This window comes from Sturnus vulgaris, chromosome 5 (assembly GCF_052056855.1).
Source record: "Sturnus vulgaris isolate bStuVul1 chromosome 5, bStuVul1.hap1, whole genome shotgun sequence".
NCBI classification, from domain to species: domain Eukaryota; kingdom Metazoa; phylum Chordata; class Aves; order Passeriformes; family Sturnidae; genus Sturnus; species Sturnus vulgaris.
The window spans coordinates 30,470,264-30,492,852 of NC_142247.1; the positions used below are offsets into that span (position 1 = coordinate 30,470,264).

The following is a 22,589-nucleotide window of genomic DNA, read 5'->3' on the forward strand; positions in this document are numbered from 1 at the left end:
GGCTTCTCACTGGGCTTTAGTGAGGTTTTCTCTGCAGCCACTCTATGGTTTCAGAGCTTTATTTACTCCAGACAGCACCAAGCATGCAGGGAAATGGCCCTAAGCTGTCAGCCACTTGGCAGGGGCAGCAACCAGCCCCGCAGGTTTGCTCTGAGGGCTTTAGCTCAGGTGCTCAGCACCATCCTTGGGACTGGTTCCCTCACAATCCTTGTGGTGCCAGCCAGCGGTTTTCTGGGTCTTTCTAACACAGAGCAACTGGAAAGTGAATATATGCTGTAGGAGTTGAAAATGTTCTTGAAATCCCTCCAAGCTGTTTGCCTGAGTCACATATGCATCAATCTCTTCGTATTTTCTGACTTAGCACTGGTGTCTTCAGGTTGGGTCTCCAGCAGGGAGCTGTGGCAAGAGCTTGGTTTATCTCATTGCTACCATAGGAGATCATCAGAATTTTTGTGGGTGCCTTCTCATGGTTACAGGGTTGGTGTTGGTCTATATCAGCCCTGGTAACAAAGGAAATTGAAGAAACCAACTACCAGAGGCATGCGGGAAGGAAAGTGAGCTGGAAAATGGAAGATGTGAGGGAGAGCATTCTAAACCATTGAGAGCTGAGATCTATTACGTGTCCCAGTGCACCAGCAGCAAGAATAAGGGTGAGTGTGAGTCCTTCTCATCAGGAACCCCACTTTCCTTGTGAGATCACGTTTGCCTTTAGGAGCAGTTCAGCGTGCTGGAGGAAGCAGAGCCTGCTTGTCTTGGCAAGATTTCACAGAGCCCATCCCTAGAGTGCAAAAATCTTAAGAAGGCTCAAACTTGTATCCACTGTCCAGTGGCATGGCATTTTCCCTGGACCTGATGTCCTGCACCCTCAGAACACCTCTGATCCCCTGAATCCCCTTCCCTACTTTGCAGATGCAGGTCTGAATTATGCCCTTTCACAGTGTCTTGACCCCAGGGTCCCAGGTCGACTTGTTTCAGCATAGAGGAATCCTCATGCAACTCTGTGACAAGGACTAGGGACTCATTTAGCACATGGGAAGCCCTAGACTCTTCAGGAGTAACCAAGCTACCAGGGGAAAGGAGGGGGACCCCCATCCTGAGGATGCACACCCTTCTCCCCAAACCACACACACTCCTCCAGCATCCCACCACCCCAGCCTGGCAGGGTTGAATCCTCCAGCACCATCTCTGGGGTGGCCATGCCACTGAGAGCAGCAATGACAGCAATTCTCGTGAACAAGCTGGCACCATGGAAAACAGGGAACATACTGGAGGCCGAGGTGGGGTGGGGGTCTGCCTGTGTCCCCTCCCCGCCATCCCTGGCCGACCGTATTCTGGCTCTGAGGAGTGCTTGGCTCCACCTTCCGCCCTTCCCTCCCCCGGTGCTAAGCAGCAAAGCCAGCTAGAGACATCCAGCCAGGGTATTAGTAAAAACCAAGCCTCCCTCCAGGAATGGCACTCGCTTGAGAGCCTCCCCGTGCTGCGCGCCCCGACACTGCTGGGGCTGGGAGAGAGAACAGGGGGGCTATTGGGATACAAATCACAGCCCTCGCAGGATTTGCCCGGCACACCGGCCAGCAATGTAAGTTTTCCTACCTGAGCTCACTTGCACACGCGCACTTTCATTCGCTTTTTCCCCCTCTACTTTCTCTTACTTTTTTCATTTTCCCCAACAGGAGTCTGTGTTGCCCTCTGAAACTAGAGGGACAGCAGCTCTTGCTATGCACTGGCTTTCTTTTTTCCAGTTAAGCCAGAGGCTTGCTTTTCCATCACTTTTTTTTTTTAAATTTCTTTCTTCTTCTACTTTTTTTTTTTTATTATTTCTAGATGGGGAGGATAGAGAGGCCTTTATTTTTAGAGTGTGTCTCTCTCTTAGGGGGGAACTGCTGCACAGCAGCAGGGACTTTTAGAGGTGACTGCAGACAGAAGGAGAAAGGCGGAGTGTGTGGGACAGGCAACCCAAAGCTATGGCTTGTCTCAAAGTTAAACTTGGCAGTGTTTTTGTCTAAATATATATAGATAAAGATAGGGATATAGATATAGATACATGAATGTGAGTATGCATATGTATACACACACATATACTGGAGTGTGTGTGTGGGTGAAGTGCAGATGTATTTTAAGCCTTTGGTTTATCGGCTATGAGAGGAGAGTGAGGGATGAGATCCCCCACAGAAACACCTTCTCACAGCTGGGATCAGGGTCCCTGGGTGTGGATCCTGGGCCTGGGCTGGTTCCATGCATGGTGGTGCCACCCACTCAGGTTCTGATACCTGGGGTATCAGTCTCTTCTGACTTATAGATATGGTGCTGGCGCTTCCCCTCCCATGCCTCCCCCCAGACATTTCACTGCATGTCTTTGAAATAAAGGGGCACTTCCTGAAATAAAGGGGCACTTCCCCACACAAGTTAGGTGGCTCTCCTCCACATTCCACTCCTCTGTGGGGTGCGGTGCCCAGGCAGAACGGTACTTGTCTCTCTCCATTCAGGTCCCCAGCCTTCCATATCCCTCCTGCTGCAGGCCTTTCCACACAACTGCAGAGATAGGGAGCAATATCCTAATTAATCAGGGGCCCCGAACCATCCCCACCCCCATTGATCACGGGTTCTGCGGTGTGTACTGCAATTCCATTGCTTGCACTTTAATTGAGCAGCCCCTGTCTCGTGGCCAGTTCTTCAGAGACCTTGGAGTCCCTTTCAGATTTGGTGGTTGCTCCTCTTTTTCTCTCTTTTCCCCCTTTTCCCCTTTCTTTCCTTTGTTTTTGTCTTCCTCCCTTCCCTCCCCAGTGAGAAGAAGTACAGTGAGAAGGAAGAGGGAAGGCTTGAGAGCAACGATGGCTGATGACCAAGACCTTTCAGAGGTGGAGATGAGTCCAGTGGGCTCTGAAGACCACCACTGCCTCTCCCCAGGACCCTCCATGGCATCAGACAACTCCCCACACCTCACTGGCTCTGGGAATGGGGAGATGGGGAAGGTGAAGAAGGAGCAGCAAGATTCAGAGGCGGATGATGACAAGTTCCCAGTGTGTATCCGTGAGGCAGTCAGCCAGGTGCTGAGCGGCTATGACTGGACCCTGGTTCCCATGCCCGTCCGGGTCAATGGAAGTAACAAGAGCAAACCCCATGTCAAGCGGCCCATGAATGCCTTCATGGTCTGGGCACAGGCTGCCCGGAGGAAATTGGCTGACCAATACCCACACCTGCACAATGCCGAGCTCAGTAAGACCTTGGGGAAGCTCTGGAGGTAAGAGAGAGCGGTGGAACGTCGGGTGTGAGGGCTGGGGTCTGGAGGTGTCCTCTACAGGACTGCATGGTCATGTGGAAGGATGGAGACTCAGCGGGATAGAAGGGGTGTCCCTTGAGGGGATTTCTGTACGGTGAGCCGCCTCACAGGAGGTGCAGCTGTTAGCTGGAGCAAGAGTGGTGGTTGCATGTAGTGATGGCTTCCTCAGCAGAGCTCACCTCTGTCCATGGAAAGGAAGCACCCCTTTCCATGTGTGTCCTACTAAGTTTCCCTGTTGTTCCTCATGAGGACGTTTTCGTTCTGGTCCTCCCTGCCTGACTGCACCTGGGGAGATCTTGTTTTCTTGCCTTACCCTCCCTGTTGGGCTCAGTTGTGCACTAGCAGTAAAGCCACAGGTGGCTGCCTCAAGCTGTCTGAACTCAGATCCCAGCACTAGCAGGGTTTCTTTTCCGGGCAGTGCCACAGAGCAAGCGGGAAACTAATTTACAGCTGAGGAGGAAGGTCAGGGAAAAGGAGACAAGCAGTCAGAACCTGACACCCATCCTTCCCAGGATGGTCCCAGTCTTGGCAGATGCAGTGAGATGGACAAGGAAAGATACAGGTAGAAATGGGGGCTGAGGCTTAGCAGAGAGGAAGAGACTTGCAAAAGACCCAAGCTCTCTTGGAATATGCTGGCTCAAACAAACCCCATGTTCCTTTGCACCCAGAGTGATGCCCTCCCTTCCCACTTGCAAACATACACTTGTCATTTGGCATCACCAGTTTGCGAACTTATTTTCACTTTATGCAGATTCTGGGTCCTTTGCATAGCCTCCCCTCCTTCCTCCAGCAGATCCATAGGCTGCCCTCATCCAGTGCAGCCAGCCCATGAGTGTGCAGAGAGCTGTTGTGCCAAAGCCCAAGGTGTCAGGTAGGCTGTGCTGCATCCATCCCATCGGACACTGTCGGCTGATAACCCCATCAAACTGTTACTTTCTGCCACAAGCCCCCAGCACAGTCCCCTGCCTCACACCAACCAACACAAACCAAGACTCATGCAAACAGCCCTCTCATTCTCTCACCCTGACAGCTTTTCATAGAGGAAGCCCTCCGTTTTGGGTGAGCCACAACACATTTTTGAACTAAAAGCTTCAAAACACAGTCTCTATAGCAGCTATTCATTCCTGGCTTCAAGCCGCCTAGCTTGCAAGGAACCAACCCCTTGGGCATTAGATTCTCCCTCTGCTCTGTCAGCCTGTTTACCCTGACTCTCGAATGTTTAATGTAACCCCAGCAAAGGGATTTCCTTGGGAAGTCAAAGGCAGAGCACTGATTGTTAATGTCTCATCTGATCTTCTTTCCTGCTTGGATCTCCTCTGCCTTCCCTTTACCACAGTGCTTGCTTTCACCTGGGACTCTGCTGCCTGCTTATGGACTGTGAAGCTGTGTTGAAAAGAGGGGGTGGCGGGGGGGGACCCACCCTACTGCATTTTCCTTGAAAATATAGCAGAGCAGTGAAACCTCCACAGGTATTGCATTCAGAGCACAGGGAGACATAGCCCCCAGCCCGTGGCCACAGTCACACACCCAAATGCCTCCCTGCTCCCAGGACATGGCTCCCGCTGCTGGCCACATGGGACTTAGAGCAGTGGGACACTGCCGCCAGACAATGGTCAAGGTCCCTGTGTGTTTCTTAGGACACAATACAGCCAAGAAGCATGGCTCAGATGAGAAGCTTGTGGGGTCAGACCTGGGGTTGTTGTAAGCTGCTGAGTTTGCCACCTAGGTGCTTCTCTTTAATGTCTCCTCTCCCAGTGCGTGCTGAGGCTCTCTGAGCCATGCCAGTGCCTATGGAGATTACACAGCACAGCAAGCTGGGTTATGGATACAGTCAGTGTCTGGCCACAGGCATGTGTCTTTCTGTGAGGCTGGGGGGAAATATCAACCAAAAACTCCAGGGGAGGTGGCCTAAAGGTTACCAGGATAGTAGCCCAAAGCCTCGCCTGCCAGCCATGGTATGTCTGGGCTTCCTCTGCTGAGGTTCCCACTGCCTTATCTACATTGACCCCCAGGTATAGCTCCTACACACGGGTACAGCTGCAAGCAGACAGGATTTTTTTCTGGATGGCTTAGCCTCAGACTTTTGATGAGTGCCCTTGCAAAGGTGGCCACCAAACCCTACTGCCATGGCTTGTCGCTTTGGAAAATGTTGGCTGTTCTGAGTTTATACAGATAAAGGGCAGGTTAGAAGCAAAGGCGGGTGACCACGGGGACTCCCTGCAGACCACCATTAAAACAAGCATGTCCCAAACAATCGGCACTGGGTGGGGATGGAAGAGGCTAGGAAATCTTGAGAGGTGCCTGCAAAATAGGATGCAACGGCCCAGGATTTTTTTTTTTAAACCCAGAATTTGCACTGCCATATCCTCCACAGGGACCAGCCCTCACTAGAAGGGGCTGCAGGATATGCCCTGATGGCCATGTTACCTGCCTGACCCCAAACATGTTGCCAGGGGCTTATAGCCCCATCCACCTTCCCGAATCTGTACTCACTTAGGGTGTGTGATGGGTGCAGAAAAAAAATGGGACATACTAAAAAAGAAGGGAGAGGTTTTGTGCTTGATGGTCACAAAATCTGTCCTTGAATGCTTTCCTTTCCTAGGGTGGGACAGGGAGCAGCTCTCAAATGGAGGCTGGCTGCTGAAAATGTCGGCATGACTCCCAGCCAAAATGCCAGCCAGCACCACCTCCGGGGCTGAAAACAAGGGAGGCATGGGAAGAAGGGGAGGAAGGCTTGGTAGGGAGGAGCAAGGGGCCTCGATGGAGGGATCTTTGCATGAGGGTGGCAACACCCGGGGAATTGATTCATGCCCACAAAATCTAGGGCCATGGACATGTAGGAGGGCTGCTTTCTGCTCCCAGCCAGCCCTTGCCTTGCATCAGCCTCAATGCCCAAGCCCATCACCACACTTACTCATCGGCAGCTGAGCCCCAGCCAGGGTCAGCCTCTGGCTGCTGAGCCTGGCACACGGAGCAGTGCAATTCCAGGCAGCAAAAGGGGAGGCTGTGAGAGGCGAGCAGGAAGGTTTTAGCCCTTCTTTCTCCTCCCAGAGTGCGGCGCTGGATGCTTGCCCCTCTCCCCTTGGCTTGGGGGCAAGCATTTGGTGTCAGGCTTGGGTAAGCCCCATGAAGGGCTTTGCTCTGTGATCCGTAACTTCTCTGCCCGTGCGAGATTCCTTTGCATTATGGCCCGGAGAGTGTGGGGGGCAGGAGGGGGAGGGCAGGAAGCAAGTGAAATCCAAATCCCCCCAAATCTCCTGGCCTTTGCCTGCTCGCACCAGTTTCACTTTGCTAAAGCCGATTTGAATTCTGATCCCAGTGGGAGGGAGGAGGGAGCAGGCAGCCTTGGAGAGAAGGCAAAGATGTGGGGAGTGGACTTGCCTCTGTCCTGCTGGTGGGACTATCCATGGGCTGTTGTCAAGGGGAGAAGAGGTGAAGCACTTGAGCATAGCTCAGAGGGCAGGGATCTGACACCTGCATAGTCTCCAATGGATGGTTTCACACCATCCACCAGACAGATCTCGGAGGCTGAGCTTTGCCGGTTTTACCTCTATTCGCCATATCCCACGTTCCACAAGGATGAAGGTTTTGCCAAGGCAAAGTTGCTCCCAGTCCACAAGGCCTACGAGGGTTGACCCTTGGAGGGCCGTCTGGAGCAGCACAGGCTGAGGGATTAGAGCCTTCTGGGACTTGTGAGCGTGGTATACAGTGGCGGGAGGGAGACAGGAAAGCTGGTGTTGGATTCATGGTGGCTCAGTTGCTTTAATCTCCAGGATTAAGGCAGTGGAGGAATGTGGTGTGTGGCCACAACCCGCTCAGGCTGACTGGAGTGAACCCAGGTCAGCACCATGCCACACACCTTCTGCCCACCAGCTGAGGGGATGCACAAGGAGTAGCAGGGAAGTCTAGAATGTTTAGGGACCAACCCATTACTTGTTGGTGACACATCTGATCGTTCACCAGATTTACCTGTGTATTTCTTGAGCCATGCTTCTTCTTCATCTTCAGTTTTTCAGGTCAGTTCAGGCCTTTATATCTTCCCCAAAGCCTACAGCTACACTGAATTGGTCACATTTTAGTGTTATGGGCCTTGGGGATGCCCAGGTGCTGGCACAGTCCCATCCCCATGTAGTTCTTTTGCTGGGGAGAAAAAGGCGGGGATGTAACATAGATGGATTTTTTTGTTGTTGTTGTTTGTGAGCCCTGCCATTTGTAATGGCTGTTTTGAGTTCCCAGTCATAAGAAGACTGGTCCCTTCTGAGAGCAGTGGTTTTTGGTTAGAGGCAGGATGACCTTGAGTCACAAGAATATGAGGAGGAAAATCATAATATGAAATTCAAGTGCTTCCAGCTGAAATGATGCAAAAGGCTTGAGCAATGAGTTTGATATTATCTTCAAGTGCTCTGAGGCATCCTGCCTGTGCATTTCACCATTTCCTCAGAGAGCCTTAACTAGAGCAGCCCATGATCTGGCAGGAATACAGACAGGGAGCTTACATTTCTGCAGTGCCTTTCATCCAGAGACCAAGGCTCATCTACTTCTACAAACCCAGAAAAATAGCAGCTAAATTTTTTACAACTGCTTGGCCAAGTTCAAGGAAGGCTGGTCCTTTGTGCTTCAGCCTTTTGCATTATCCATGTCTGAGGTGACCTGGAGCTTCAGGAATAGTACAATACACTGTTTTTGCCCCTTCTAAGTTTTCTTTAATTCCCTTTTAGAATATTGCAAGATGACTAAAGGTTGTTTTACATGGTTACTGTGGAGCCAACATCAATTGTTGCTATTGGTGCTCCACACAGCCTCAAACTAGGAGCAGAGTCTATAGAAGAGAGGAGGTTAACCTGGAACAAATACAGTCTGGGGAAGACCAAGAGACATGGGACAGGCAGCACTACAGGTAGTACACTACATTTATCCAAAGGACAATTCCAACTGCCCTTAATTTGCCCCAAATTTTTAAAAGCAGTTCATCCAACCTTATTTAATATAGCTACAAAAGGCTGCGCTTCGCCCTTTGGCAATGGACGAGAGGGTAAGCTGAACTTACTGAGGTGAGAAGCTTCACACAGGCAGGGAAGGGGAACCCAGCACTGGCACCAACCGGTGGCAGGGCTTAATGACTAAGGAGAAGAAGGAAAGCATTGCTGTCTCCATGGAAACACTCCAAGTTCTTCCTATTGTTCTGCGAAGTACCCTCCATGGGGCAACATCCTGGCATTTGGATTTACGCACCCTGTCCCACGATACTGAGCGTGGGTGTTTTTTCTGATGGACCTGCCCCACTCCTTTCCCTCTTCTTTACCACCTTGGTCACTGCAGGTTATTGAATGAAAGTGACAAGCGGCCCTTTATCGAAGAGGCGGAGCGGCTGAGGATGCAGCACAAGAAAGACCATCCTGATTACAAGTACCAGCCCCGCCGGCGGAAAAATGGCAAGGCCACACAGGGCGAGGGTGAAGGCCAGGTAGAGGGGGAGGCTGGCGGGGCTGCTGCCATCCAGGCCCACTACAAGAATGCCCACCTGGATCACAGGCATCCTGGCGAAGGGTCACCCATGTCCGACGGTCATCCAGAACACTCTTCAGGTGAGTTTTGGGTCTCAGTGAATCTCTTGACAGACTACTGCCAAGTCAGAGGCTCAAAAAAGCTAAGTCATCATGGTGAAAGCCTTACTGATGGGGCTCACACTTTACTCATGACCCAGCAGACTGCTGGTGCCAGCAGTACAAGGACATACCCGAGTTTCAGAGGCACTTGTGTTCCTCTAGTCAGGCAAGGTATTGTTGCGCCCCCTTTTTTCCACAACATGATATAGAGATTTGGTTTTGGCTATTTCTTCCTCCCTCCACCAAAGCCTCTAGGTAGATATCTGCTGGCATACTGGGAAGAACAGAGCTGGGTTGTGTATAGAGCCAATCATAAAGCTGTAACTCACCTCTTCCCTCTTTTTCCTCCTCAAAATATTATTCACATTGCAGGTCAGAGCCATGGGCCCCCCACACCTCCTACCACCCCTAAGACCGAGATGCAGGCAGGCAAAGTCGATTCCAAACGAGAAGGGCGTTCCCTGGGGGAAGGGGGAAAGCCACACATTGACTTTGGCAATGTGGACATCGGGGAGATCAGCCATGAGGTGATGTCCAACATGGAGACCTTTGATGTCAATGAATTCGACCAATACCTGCCACCCAATGGACACGCCGGCCACCCAGGCCACGTCGGGGGCTATGCGGCAGCGGCCGCTGCTGGCTACGGCCTCGGGGGCGCCCTGGCTGCGGCCAGCGGACACTCTGCCTGGATCTCCAAGCAGCATGGAGTCTCCTTGTCCACTGCCACCTCATCGGTGGTGGACTCAAAGGCCCAGGTGAAAACGGAGGGGTCCACCCCTGGAGGCCATTACACTGACCAGCCCTCCACCTCCCAGATTGCTTACACATCCCTGAGTCTGCCCCACTACGGCTCGGCCTTCCCCTCCATCTCCAGGCCACAGTTTGACTACCCGGATCACCAGCCTTCAGGACCCTACTACAGCCATTCCACCCAAGCCTCTGGCCTCTACTCTGCCTTCTCCTATATGGGACCTTCCCAACGTCCCCTTTACACTGCCATCTCTGACCCTGCACCCTCCGTGCCACAGTCTCATAGCCCCACACATTGGGAACAGCCCGTGTACACAACTCTCTCCAGACCATAGGGAATGGGGAACAGTGACCGAAGCAGCGACGGAAAGGCTCCGAAGAATCAGCACAGGCAGAAGAGCCTCCGAACTCCAAGGTCACTCAGTGCCATCCAGCCACCAGAACCCACCAAGCATGCAGAAGTGCCTTTCTTCATCCCAGCTCTTGCTGGAACACCCACCTAGAGGAAGGTTTATCGTCCTTTCACCCTTTACCAATTTCACACAGGCCATGTGACTGGCTTGTGATGCCTTACTGGCCTTCTAGACGAGGAGGATTCTAGACATGGAGTGACTGGTCTGTGGTGGGTTTTGTTGTGCGCACCCTGGACTGTACAATGAGAAAGACTGTCCTTTCCCTCCCCTCCTACACTGCTCCAGGAGTTTGCAAGTGCTTCCAACAGGCCATAATGGCCAACAGTTTGTCACCTGCTGCAGGTGCAGGGTGGCTGCTCAGCCTTGGCAGATGTGTCATGGGAGGAGCAGTAGGGAGGGTGGCATGGCCGGCTTCCTTGCAATCAGTGTCGTGCACCAGTCCTGCCTAAGATGCACACATGCATGAATCTTGAACCCCTTGGAAGACCAACCTACGCTTGCTTCCCTGCTGATTTCCACAGCTGCACCCTAGCTTTTCTCCCCACCTCCTCCCTTCATCCTGTCTGTTTAAACCCACTCTCTTCCCAACATGGAGATTTGAAGGCTTGCCTGAACAGTACTTGCCTGAACAGTACAGCATGGTCAGTGTTGGCATTACTCATACTACATCCTGTGTGCACACACCTATTCATGTATGAAGGCGGAGGAGAGGTGGGGAAGGACCAATGAATCATTACGGTGCTATGGGTGAATCCTCCTTTTTAAAAATTATTCTGTATCATTCATTTATGTCTGGCATTTCTGACCTCTTAGTCTCTTCTAATCTCTTCAGAACCCTGAACAACCTCTGAGCAAACTTGGTCCTTGCTCTTCCATGTCTGATGGTGCCTACATGAAATGAAGAGGTACCAAGAAAGCTACAATGCACTTGCCAATACCCCGAGTTGGTTCCAGTATTCTTTGAGCTCCCACTGCAAACCCAGACTGAACTCATTTGTTCATCATGTCTCCCAGTCAGCCAACACCTCCCTCCCACCTATGCTGAGAATGAAAAAATACTCCTGTGGCTTTAAGCAAGGTAGATACAGACCCCATCTTGGATGATGAAAGAAAAGCCTATTTATGTGCAAAGTAATCTTTTTTGCATTTGGGTTTCAAACTGGAAGCAACCAGCTCTTGGAGATCAACCTCTTTTTTCAGCCCAACATCTGAGGACAGTCTGCTTGCTTCTCCTTTGTCACCTCCAGGACTTGGGTGGTTTGTCATGCCAGGGAGTGAACTGGCACAAAAATTGCCACAGGAAAAGATGATTCCTGGCAGCTGATTGCAGAGACATGCTGTGGGACTTTCCAATGTATAGTCCAGTCTAGAAAGAGACTTTAACCAAATGTGGACTGTGATGGGTGCTGCTGTATCCCTCTGCTGATATGACTGTCAGATGCCCTTCCTGCCTCCCTTAGCTACAGATGACTTATCCTTGTGGTGTCTGAAAAGATCATGTAGAATGTTTGCTCCCTGTACGCATGTAACCTCTTCCAGCCCTGTCCCCTTATTTATGCAAGTAGCACCTTCCTCCCCCACCTCCCTCTCCTCAGTCTCTGTGCCATCCTAGCACCATTAACTCTGCATTAAACATATGGAATAATAAATTTAAAAGTTTCATTTTCACATGTCTGGGTTTTTTCGATCTCTTCCCTGCAAGTCTCTGTTTTTTTCCCCCAGTTACATGTATGATGGGTCACACACACCACCACACAGATCCTGTGCACAGCCTTCCTCTGCCTCTCAGGAAGAGGATACAGGCACAATTCTGACTGGCTGTCCAGATTTCTTCATGGAGATGAAGCTCATCTGTTTACACCTCAGCTCCAGTCATTTCTTCCACGAGAAAAGGACTAACACCTTTTTCTGTCCTTCATCTGAGATACACCACACACAATCAAATGTAGTATTTTGCAAGTGCTTCACCCAAAAAATACTTAGTGTGATTGCTAATGCTCTCTAGGATAGAAGGGTGGGGTTTCTCATCTTGGTTCCTCATGACCAGGTAGCAAGTGGCATACCCTCAAAAAAAACCAACTTCCCCATACACAAAAATGTATTTTGGAAGCAGCCATTAATTTCTCTATAAAAACTCAACCTCCTCACCCTCTTGCCTTCCACAAGCAAGAACCTAAAGACAAACACTCACACGCACTGAGTATGTTCCAGGACACATGTATACACTTCCTTACTTATTGAAGAAGACATTCTGTATACAGTCAGGTCCTGGGAGAATATCTGAACTTGTCTGCAAAGAAAAATGTGTAGCAAGTATCACTCTGCTTAAGAACATCTCTCAAGGCCAATGCCAGAACAGTAGGAGCTCAATTACCAGACATTCCCAATAATTACTACTTGATTCCAAAGGGTTTCAATGCTGGTGCATGTGAGCAGGTGCAGTGAGCTCCTGTTCACTAAACATTTTATGGGTGAGTAGAATAAGCAGAACATCTAGGAACTGTGGAACATGTTCAAAGCTTTCTAAAAAGCATAGCACTGTTTGGGTGAAGTTTGGATGCTCTGGCCAAGAGCATCCACAGCAGGATGGCTTAATTAATCTAATAATAGTGATGGCAGCTGAAGAGTTCCATGAAAAATAGGACTGACCATTCATCAAGGGGAGGAGAAACCTCTACCCCAAATCACAGGCTATGAGAAGAGCCCAGAAGGGCACTACTGAGCAAGCTGAGAGCACGGGTAGGGAGGAAGGGAAGCCATGGTAGAATTAGAGGTATGAAAGTTTGATCATGGGGTGGGAGAGAGAAATGACACGGCACAAATGAATGGGCAAAGAAAGTTCTTAATCTCACATAAATACTTTTTACAGCTCTTCAAGAAGCAAATTAGGAAAGTGAATGGACTCTGCCTCAACCATTCTCCAGTGGAAGGGGATGCCTCATCTCATACAGGAGGGTTGTTGCAAGTAAGACAGTACTGAGAACACCAGTGGTAACAGAGGGGTTAACCACTCCTCCTGCAGCCTAGCAGGAGCTGGCCCGGCATCCTTCCCTATCCCTTTAATCGTATCTGATACAGATGCAAGGCTGGGGAGGGGAGTCCAGTAGGGAACAAAGAAGCCATTTAAAAAAAAATAAAAAAAAGGACAAGAAAACGACCCTGCGCTCCATGGCAGACGCCAAAACGATTGCACAAAGGCACCATTTCAGGGCTGAAATTTCACCGCACCAACATGATTAAAGGATTCCATGGAGGGTGGGGGGAGAAGGCTGAAGGCCACAGTGCTGCAAATTAACCTTTTCTTGGTAAGGATGGCCTGGACCAGGAAGCATTTACATTCTTCAGAGTGAACCCCCTCCATGCACCTGCAAACCTCTCCACATCCCCTTTGACCTGTCATTTCACCCAGGGACCCATTCAGCTCTTGTGTTATCGCCCCCGAAACCAGCCCTTCCTGTGCACACCAAGAGAGGAAGGATAGACTGGTGCTTTTACAGAGAGCAGTACGAGAATGACATTCATGGCTGGTTACATGAGCCAAGTTCCCAGGGAGGTGGGTATAAACTCCCTTTGGAACATGGATGCTCACGTGCAGGCACCAACCACACATATAGCATGGAGAATGATCACTTATATATATAAGCACAAGCTTTAGCACAAACTAGTCAGAAACATTCTTTCTGGACCAGAGCAAGGAAAAATATAAGGCAGAAACCATAGGTGAGGTGCACCTTAGTCCTTCTTCTCTTTAAAAATAGAAAACAAAACTGCTGAGATCTCTTTTTAGTAAGATTATTGAGAAAGATTTGTTGTGTTCTGCCCAAGCTCAGATCTTCCACGTGCAGAAAAAGAACTTTGAAATACACAGATCAAGAAGCAAAAACTAGGTGAACTAATGAAAATCTGCAGCTGGCTGGAAGCCTTTGCAGATCGTAAGGCATCCACCCAACTCTTGACTCAAGCATGTGACCTGCCAGCACATCAGAGGCAAGAGTACCTGAAGGGGACAGACGACTGATCTTTCATCACAGTAGAGATCAAAGGAACTCTAGGATTTAGCTGCAGTTGTGCCACTATAAGAACCACCAGGGTATGTTCAACTGAGATGGCTGGCCCATCCCCAGGACCTCAGTTCCACCGTGTGTCAGAGAGCAGCTGCACCAGGAGCAAGTGCAACAACAACAACCCACACCTGCCGAGCTGGTGGGACAGCGAGTGGCGGCCGCGCTTCCGGCTGGGGCAGTGCCACTGAAAGGGGATCCCCACTTCTGATAAGCAGTGAGGGAGCAGGGAAACAATAGGTGGCTTGATGAGAGCTGCTCTTCGATACTCCTGAGAAGCCCCACAGTCAGCACTGGCCAAAGAGGAAATTGGGGGTTTCCACAGCAACCTGTTCAGGGCACAAAGGCCTAACTGTCTAGGGGGAAGCAATGGAGGTGTCTCAGCACTCCCATTTTAAGAAGGGACAGTGGTGGAAGGCTGGAGTCTTTCTGAAGCCAAAGTACCTGCCAGAGCATTTCTGTACAGCAGGAGTTTAATTGGGTAGTAGTCCTGTAACCAGGGAGGAGCAGTGCTAGAGGAGGAAGTTACTGCAGACTTTAGCCCAGCTAAAAGGCCTTCAACAGTGCAAGAAAGCTAAAAAAACAGCATTGCACTTGGCTCCCTAATCTAACCTTACTAATACAGTACATGAAACACAGAGAAAAAAATAATACCCAAATTGGCAGAGACAGCTGAGAAAGTAATCTCTCAGACATACAGGACTGAGATACATACAGGAAAGAGAAAGAGACAAAAATCTCCAAATACATTTAATTTAAAATAGGGAGATTTAGAATTTATTTACACAAACACTAACCTAAATTAGAAATATCCTTGGAAATGCAAAACAAAAAACAATGGCTGGAATCTGATCAGTCTGTGATAATTAACTCATCCACACCCCAGTCTTCATAGCTGCCATCTGGAAGGTAACGACGGATGATTATGGGGATCTTGCGTGCTCTGAAGGGAAGAGAGATGAACAGAAAAGTCAGAATCTCCACTGTATCACTTCAGGAGGCAACACAAGTGAGGTGCTTGGTGACTTCAATAAACTCTTCAGATTTAACTGAGAGCTGTGCAGCACCAGTGATTTGATATTATATAGCAAAGTCCCAACAACCTTCTGTCATTTGTAGATGCAAAGCACTCAGCACTCTCAGACTACAAACACCAAAGACCTCAGACCTCTGTTGCAGGAATTGAGCCTTGCAGTCTGAACCCACTAAGAGACAACATCCTGATATAGGGGGGAAATATAAATCAAGGGACTTGAAAAACAAATCCATTTTTTGTTTGATGGAAGGTTTTTCCTCACACGACACCAAAAAGGTGGCAGAATTCTGAGAACTTCTAATAAAAACTGGTATTTACAGAGAAATTTGCATCCTGAGAGCATCAGTTACATTTTAAGGATACATGAAACAGTTACAATTCAGGTACCAAAATCTGTTAAGGCTGAGGTGGAGCACAGGACCTGCTAACAGTGCTTTGCTGCTTAGAGAGCAACAAAATGAAAGTCAGCACAGTATAATCAGATAGTCTGGAATCTAGCCAGGGCATCAGGTTTCACCTGTATCAGACTTGAAAAGTAACACAACTTCTTTACATTCAGGGAGGTTGTTTTTCCAGTAGTAAAGTAACTCCCTGATGCTAAGAATTACAACTGAATTTTGGCACAGAACACGATGCACCACTCTGACTTTCCAGAGCTCACACACAGGCAGTGACTAGAAGCAACTCAGTCTGAGCCTGGAGATCTGACATGAATATGACCTAAGGAGCTTCTAGCAACAACAAAAGGAGCTGTTATAGATAGAAAATCTGCAAGAGCAGCCTCAGTGCACTGAGAATCTGGGGAAGCAGGGGACAATTTCGTTCAAGGTCAGGGACCTAATCAGTAACAGAGTTCAGCTGCTTGAAGGGTATCTGCATGTGATCTGTATCGTGCAGGAAAACTGTGGGACAGCAGGGAGCTCTGCTGTGGAAAGGTGGGCCTGCAAGTGGTCATCTAAAAGCTGCCTCTGCTGCAGCCAGAAAGGATTTACTTACCTTTCTGTAAGCAGGGGGAAAGCACAAGAAGCTAAGCGTGCAAGGGTGCAGGAAACAAACATTCTCACCAGCCTGACCCTTATTTTAATTTTTTCCAGCACTTCATTTGAACACAGGTCTGTTCACATGGCTGCTTCAAAACAATTCCATTTGGAGAATTAAATCGATTCCCAAAAGATGAGGACCTTGGGAATCCATCATAGAAATAAAGAACACTGGGACTGTGAAGTAGAAGAGATCCAGAGCACTCCTAATCACCAGTATTTGTAGGAGCAACTAGGATGGGAGAGAGAAGCTGCGGAGAAACTCCAAGGTGAAAAAAGGGAAAGGCAACTATAGTGCTCACTGTTTTCGAGGGAAGATAAGATTGTTTTAGAACAAACTGCTAAATGCTGGAATAAGGAGAGCACTGCTGACTTTACAGAAATCAGTACAAAATCTGTGACTTACTTGAGTTCTTTCATGGCAATGAGCAAGGGGTCTGTCTCTCCTTCCAGCTCCACCATCACAGGGGCACACATCCTAGGAAGAACAGCAACAATCACTTGAGCAAAAACAGAGAGGGAAGAAGGACAGCTAAACACCTGCCTACCTGGGTCACCTCTACAACAGCCAATAAAGTAGGAGAGTGGGACACCATCCTGACAAAACAGATTTGCTCTGTTGTGCACTTCAAGAAGAAAATTCCATAGATGCTTACAGAACAAACTTCTGCTTCCATGTTCTTCTTATCCCACCCCTAGGGCTCTGCTAACCAGCTCGTGCTCAAGGGTTGGTGAAATCCACACTCTCCTAGCCGCCCTCTGCTGTACTTAAACATGAAGAAAAGAGTGGTTCTAAAATTAACCAATGAAAAAGGTGGAACTGCTGTAAAATGAGCAGGCCTCCTACAACTCCAACATATCTCTTACATTCTGACTTGATCACAGCTTCCAGCTCTTGATCAGGGGAAGAGACGGGCTGAATTTTACCACATTTTACCTCTTGGAAGAAAAAATTAATCGTTTTGCAAAGAATTGTGACTACACCCATCCATAGAACAGCGGTGGCAGAGAAAGCTCACAGGATGTACGGATAAGGCCATGGGGGGTGCTGCTGGTCTGGGTATAGCACCGAAGGCAGAAGATGCAGGTGAAGCAAACCAGGAGCCAGAGTGTTTTGGATTAAAGGCCTGGCATGGGCTCATCTCATCTCCCCCCATTTTTCCTGCCTTTTGCCAACTGAAAGAATGTGCACCAAACAGCTTCACAAGCTATGCAAAGAACAGCTTGGCTGCCTCTAAATCATGCACAAGAGAAGCCTCATTTTCAAAGTGGCTATAACCAAGATGGAACCCTTGCCACTGTCTAACAATCTAGCTCAAAAGGTAGTTTTTCAAAAAGCACACTTTATAATATTTATTATTAAAACAAGTCTAAAAAGGCAAATGGAGCAGCCAGTCTTGACAGCATTTAAAGTAAGTTCTAAATGTTTTTGCCTATTATAAATAAGGCCTTATTATTGCAAATACTGTAAAAAACTTACAGCTTCCAACAATGCAATTGCACTTAAAATGGATTTCAGGTTGGTTTCTTCACTCCCAATTCCTACACTGCTGTGGTTTCAACGGAAGCTGTTTTGAAGCATCTCTCCCTCCAACATTACCTCTTACAAGCCAGTTATGAACTTTCAGGTCTATGCTGGCTCTCTTAGGAAAGAAAGAAACCAGAACTGTCTTGTCCCATTCCCTAGTAATTTTGTTTGTAGGAAAACTCCTTGTGGCTACTAACTGCTCCCTCTTTATGCACAAGTATCAAACAAGGAGAGACACAGAGACTTCAGGTGCAACTAAGAGCTCCATAGCCCTGTGCATCACAGGGTTGACCAGAGGGTGACATGCAAGCTCAGCAGTCATGCAAAGAATTCAGAAGATCTGGGAATTTTTAAGTGAAGAAGAGAGCACGTGTCAGCGTAAAGGGAGGCGCAGCTGCAGCAATGCTGGGACACAGTGAGTAGTACTCACGCTATCTGGAGAGCACGAGTGCCCAGGACTCTGGCTCGCTCGTACTTGGTCATGTAGGGGGTCGTGATCCGCTTCTGGTTTGCCTGCTGCCGCTCTCCCGAGGGCAGAATCTCCACGTTTTCCTGTCCCTCCTGGTGGAAAGAGACCAGCACCGCTGCTCAGCCGCACCCGCCACCGAGGCCCTGAGGTGTAGGGGTAGCCACTGAGGCCTCCCTAACCACAGCAGCCGCCCAGCCAGGCTGCGACACGACCCTACGGGTCCGGCGGAGCCTGCCCGGGCCGGCCAGCGCAGTGGCCCAGGGGGCACCCACCTCCTCTGCGTTCTCGAGGTCCTCCAGGCCTTCATCCTCCTCCACATCGTCGAAGTCATCGCCGTCAAAGCTGCGGGAGAGACACGCATCGCACTTGTGACCGACCCGACCCACGCTGCCACCTCCCCTCGCTGCCCTCGGCCGCCCCGCGCTCACTTGTCCTCGTTGTCGGACATGTTGCCCGCCCGGCGCCCCCTGACCGGCACTTCCGGGAGCCACTTCCGCGTGTTGCCGTGACGCTACCGGAAGTTATCCTGCGCCGTTGCCATGGCGACCGCCGCCACTTCCCCCTCCCCTGTGTCCCCCGTCTTGCCCGACCTCCGCCCGTCGCGATGGAGATGGCGGGGATCTCGGGCCGCGGCGGGGACTCGGCGGCGGGCAGGCCGGCCCGGTACAGCACAGGCACGCGGGAGCTAGTGAGAGGTAACGGCGGAGCGGGCCAGGGCCAGGCCCGGCTGCTCGGGGCGCAGGGGTCCCGCCCACTGTGCCTCGCCCAGAAGTAGAGCGTCCCCCTGCGGTCCGGCAACCGGGCGGGCCCGTAGCCGGTGTCGCCGCCCCGGCTGGAGTCTCCCAAACTCGCATCTTCCCCTTCAGGTTGGAGATGTGAGGGGAGGTGACCCTAGGACGGGTTCCCCTGCCCGGCTCTGCTGCTTCTTCATGGACATGTTGTTTTTCAGCGATGATGGAGGAGTTGCAGCTGACGCATTGCCACAAGCGATACCTCATGGACTATGTGAAACGTGAGTGAGACCCCCTGGCTCTCCTGCCCGCTGCCGTGCTGTGGTGAGGAGCTTTTACATCTCGGCTTGAGACGGGGACATTTGCCCACAGCCTGCTCGGATGGGCAAGTGCTTTAAAACAGCAGCACAGCAGCTGCTGACACATGGGGACAAACGGGGCGAGCTGTCCCCATGGGTCAGCGAGGAAACAAGGCGCAATGGTGTGACTTGAACCGCAGTCTGTCGTGCCCAATGACAAGGGTGCTCTGGGATCTTTGTGATGCTACTATTGATCAACAGGTAGATCTGCTGGCAACGGCCCAGAGCGATCCATCCAGAATCCTCTCTGCCTAATTTGCTGTTATTTTTGGTTCGTCCCCCAGGAGGAGATGCCCTGCCCCTTCAGAGATTCCCCCCCTCCAGCAAAGAGCCAGTGCCTGTTTCCTACCCAGCAGACTGTCAACCACGCAGGCTTCCAGCTAGACCACTTCTCCGGCCTGCCAAGGTCTGCCGGGCAGGAGATGCCTACACCCGAGAGAAATTCAAGCCACAGCCCACACGTAAGTCAGCAAACATTGCTAATAAATATATGGTGATGCCTGGAGCTTCTCTTCCCCTTCTGTCCATCCCCTGCCTCAATCTCAGCAGCGGCAGTGTATCTGAATTGCTCCACGTCTTCACGCTCAAAAATGCTTCAGAAATGGATCTCTGAGGGAACACCTGCTGCAAGTGCTTGCTGACTTCTGCCTGCCAGCTGTGAGGTTACAGGTGATAGGGACCTGCACAGTCCTTGAGCAAGAACAGAGCACTTCGTGATTTTCTAGCACATAAATGTGAACTACACCTCTGATGTCGGTTTAGTGGGCTCTATACACCCGTGTGGTGCTTGCACACAGTCCAGGGGTGGACTGACATTAATGAAATATTTCTCTAGCACAGTTAGCAGGGAAGCAGTGTGGTCAGGCTCCTCCATGAGGAGACATGCTGATAATAATGTTTTTTTTTTCTTTGGTATTCACAGGAGATTTGGAAAAGGAGAAGAGAAGACTTCAAAACATCTTAGCAACAGGGAAGGAAGAGGTGGAGGATGAGGTAGTGCAGGTGTTTGTTCGGAAAAAGGAAGAGGAGATAGCTGAGCCTGACCGGTTTGAAGAATGTACGTCTTCGTGTCCCCAGGAGGGAGGCTGCCAGAAAGTCTGGGAGCCAGCTCCCTCCTAGGGCTGTGTTGCCAGTAACCTGAAGCCTGTTACAGGAGAAGCCACAAAGCCCAGTTTCCAAGAGAAAGGACTTGCTGCTATGACACTCTGAGCCAGCCATCCTCACAGAGCTTATACTGCCGAGGGTGGCTGGCAGATAGCTCTCTGGGCTGCCCACACAAAATGCACCCTGCTGGCAGGGGAATAGCCTAGGCATGTGCAGGGATAACTGGGATGCAAGTTCAGGAACTGTTTGTCCTTTTCCCAGCAAGCATGACTCAACATAGACCTGGTCACTTGACAGCCTGACGACAGTTTGGGCCGTTGCACTCCAGGATCACAGCAGTTGGATTAGCAAAGCTTTAATATTGAGCAGAATTTGAAGCAGTGAAAGGCCTGCAGAGTATACTGAGATAGCAAAACCCTGCCTAATACCCCTCCGTGTTTGAATCTTCAATGTGTGTGTACTGCCCTGCAAGCCCTTTGCCAGACAAGGCAGCACGAAGATGGGCAATGCTAGAATAATGTGTGCTTTGATCCCTGCTGCAGGGAGCCAGTGCAGCTGGTTTCACACAGGCTTGGTAGCTTCCAACACTTGTCACAAGTTGAATGTTGTCCTTGACACATCAGTGACAGGATTTGGATCCGCTGGGTGCAGGTCTGTGCTGCAAAGCAGCAGCTGATGTTCCATGCCTGGTTTTGGATCATTGCAGTCACTGGGTAATGCATGTCAACTAATGAACCTGAACAGCAGGTTCTGTCTCCATCCACAGACTGGTTAAATTGCCCACAAGCAAAAGAGAATTGTCTGCATAAAGAAAACTAGAAAATTACTGTTCCTGGGAGTCAGGAAGTGGTAAGAAGTTGGGCAGAGGGGATATTTCCCATTAAGTAAGGGACTACTGAGTTATTTTGATGACATGCTGAGCAAGGTGAGTGTTAGAGCAGATATCACCCTGCCTTGACAGGACTGCTGTTCAAGCAGAACTAGGAAACTGGGGGTTCAGAAACATGTTTTCTTGCCTTTTGGCTGCATGCTGTTTCCACAGTTCTTTCTCTTGTCCACCAGTGATGAATGAAATTCAAGAGAGGAGGGAATTCCTGGCAGAGATGGAAGCTCTAGGACAGGGCAAGAAGTATCAAGGGATCATCCTCACTGAAATCTCACAGGTATGCAGGGGCCTTGGCTGAACAGTACATGGAGGGAATCCCATGTGTCAGAGATCATAAAGCAGAGTCTTCTCAGATACCTGAGCAGGGAAGGGGGCAAAGAGCTGCTTCCCTTCATGGCACAATTCAGGCATGAATTTGGGGAATGGTGGATAGTGGTTTTTGAGCTTTCTTTCCATCTCTGCATGTAACTTAATCAGGGAAATAGAGGGTTTTTTTCTTGAGATTGGCAAAAAAAGGGGAAAAAAAGCTGCTAACTTTCTCCCTGCTCAGCTCTCCCCCTTTGTACTTTGCAGAAATTGCATGAGATGGAGACCATTGACAAGAAGAGAAGTGAGGAAATAAGAAACATCGTGACAAAAACCTTCCCTGTTGGGAACAAATCCAATCTCCAAGACTAGGCCAAGGGCAAAACACAAGTGCAATTTGTTCCCACCTATTCTTCCCAGACTCTTGGAATTGGAGGCTGGTCTGTGTCTGTTTCCAAATAGGGGGCAGCACCATCTGTTGCCTGAAACTAGAAGGCAGGACCAATTTGTACATAAACAGTGACAGAACTTGTAAAATCCTTCCCACACATTGGATCCCTTCTTGCTCAATAATATTAAAGACCTGAAAACACATAGCAACGGCTACCAAAACATGAGAAAGCAGAACGTTCTTTTGCCTGTGCAGTGCCTCAGAGTACAGCAATCCATCCATAGAAATGTCATTCCTTCCCATCTACCCAGAGGTGGAGGTTTCTTTTGATAGTATGAGAACACGCTGCCACCACACCTGTAACCTGCTTGCTCCTGGCCCTGTGACTCCGGGAATGTCTCTGGAGGAAGGTGCAGCTGCACAGCCTTGTGCAATCACAAGCCCTTGGCATTGCTGCAGGTCACTGAGGCTGTGACCTGCAGCATCAGCAAACCTCTGGTGGCAGCCCACTGGGCAGAGGCTCAGGAAAACAGCTGTGCCAAGCAGGCACAGGGATTTCACCCCAGTGCCTGCTGCTTTTTGCTGTGGGCTTGCTGTGATTTTTTGGTTCCTGAAAGCATGGTATG

The 22,589-nt window shown here is 49.9% G+C and overlaps 3 protein-coding genes across 5 annotated transcripts; 2 read left to right on the forward strand and 1 right to left on the reverse strand.

Annotated features, from left to right (window-relative positions):
* The first annotated feature begins 1,367 nt into the window (after window positions 1-1,367).
* On the forward strand, window positions 1,368-11,722 carry SOX10 (SRY-box transcription factor 10). Of its 2 annotated transcripts, XM_014885221.2 has the most exons (4): window positions 1,368-1,579; window positions 2,785-3,241; window positions 8,600-8,865; window positions 9,259-11,722. In XM_014885221.2, exons 2-4 carry the CDS (start codon window positions 2,832-2,834, stop codon window positions 9,972-9,974), a joined length of 1,392 nt encoding a protein of 463 aa, XP_014740707.1. In that variant the 5' UTR covers window positions 1,368-1,579; window positions 2,785-2,831; the 3' UTR covers window positions 9,975-11,722. The 2 variants fall into 2 exon arrangements, with proteins under 2 accessions (XP_014740707.1, XP_088021440.1); XM_088165314.1 differs by lacking the exon at window positions 1,368-1,579 and having other exon boundaries at window positions 1,604-3,241.
* A 3,128-nt stretch (window positions 11,723-14,850) lies between these two features.
* POLR2F (RNA polymerase II, I and III subunit F) lies at window positions 14,851-18,692 on the reverse strand. The gene is made up of 5 exons (XM_014885345.2): window positions 18,615-18,692; window positions 18,459-18,528; window positions 18,148-18,278; window positions 16,596-16,667; window positions 14,851-15,056 (listed from the first exon to the last, which is right to left on the reverse strand). The coding sequence occupies exons 1-5, from the start codon at window positions 18,632-18,634 to the stop codon at window positions 14,966-14,968; spliced, it is 384 nt and encodes a 127-aa protein (XP_014740831.1). The 5' UTR covers window positions 18,635-18,692; the 3' UTR covers window positions 14,851-14,965.
* Window positions 18,693-18,708: 16 nt separating this feature from the next.
* Window positions 18,709-22,166, forward strand: C5H22orf23 (chromosome 5 C22orf23 homolog). 2 transcript variants are annotated; one of them, XM_014885222.2, is made up of 6 exons: window positions 18,709-19,052; window positions 19,136-19,198; window positions 19,561-19,737; window positions 20,199-20,333; window positions 21,443-21,543; window positions 21,840-22,166. In XM_014885222.2, the coding sequence occupies exons 2-6, from the start codon at window positions 19,138-19,140 to the stop codon at window positions 21,942-21,944; spliced, it is 579 nt and encodes a 192-aa protein (XP_014740708.1). In that variant the 5' UTR covers window positions 18,709-19,052; window positions 19,136-19,137; the 3' UTR covers window positions 21,945-22,166. The 2 variants fall into 2 exon arrangements, with proteins under 2 accessions (XP_014740708.1, XP_088021441.1); XM_088165315.1 differs by having other exon boundaries at window positions 18,776-18,881.
* The last annotated feature ends 423 nt before the right edge of the window (window positions 22,167-22,589 follow it).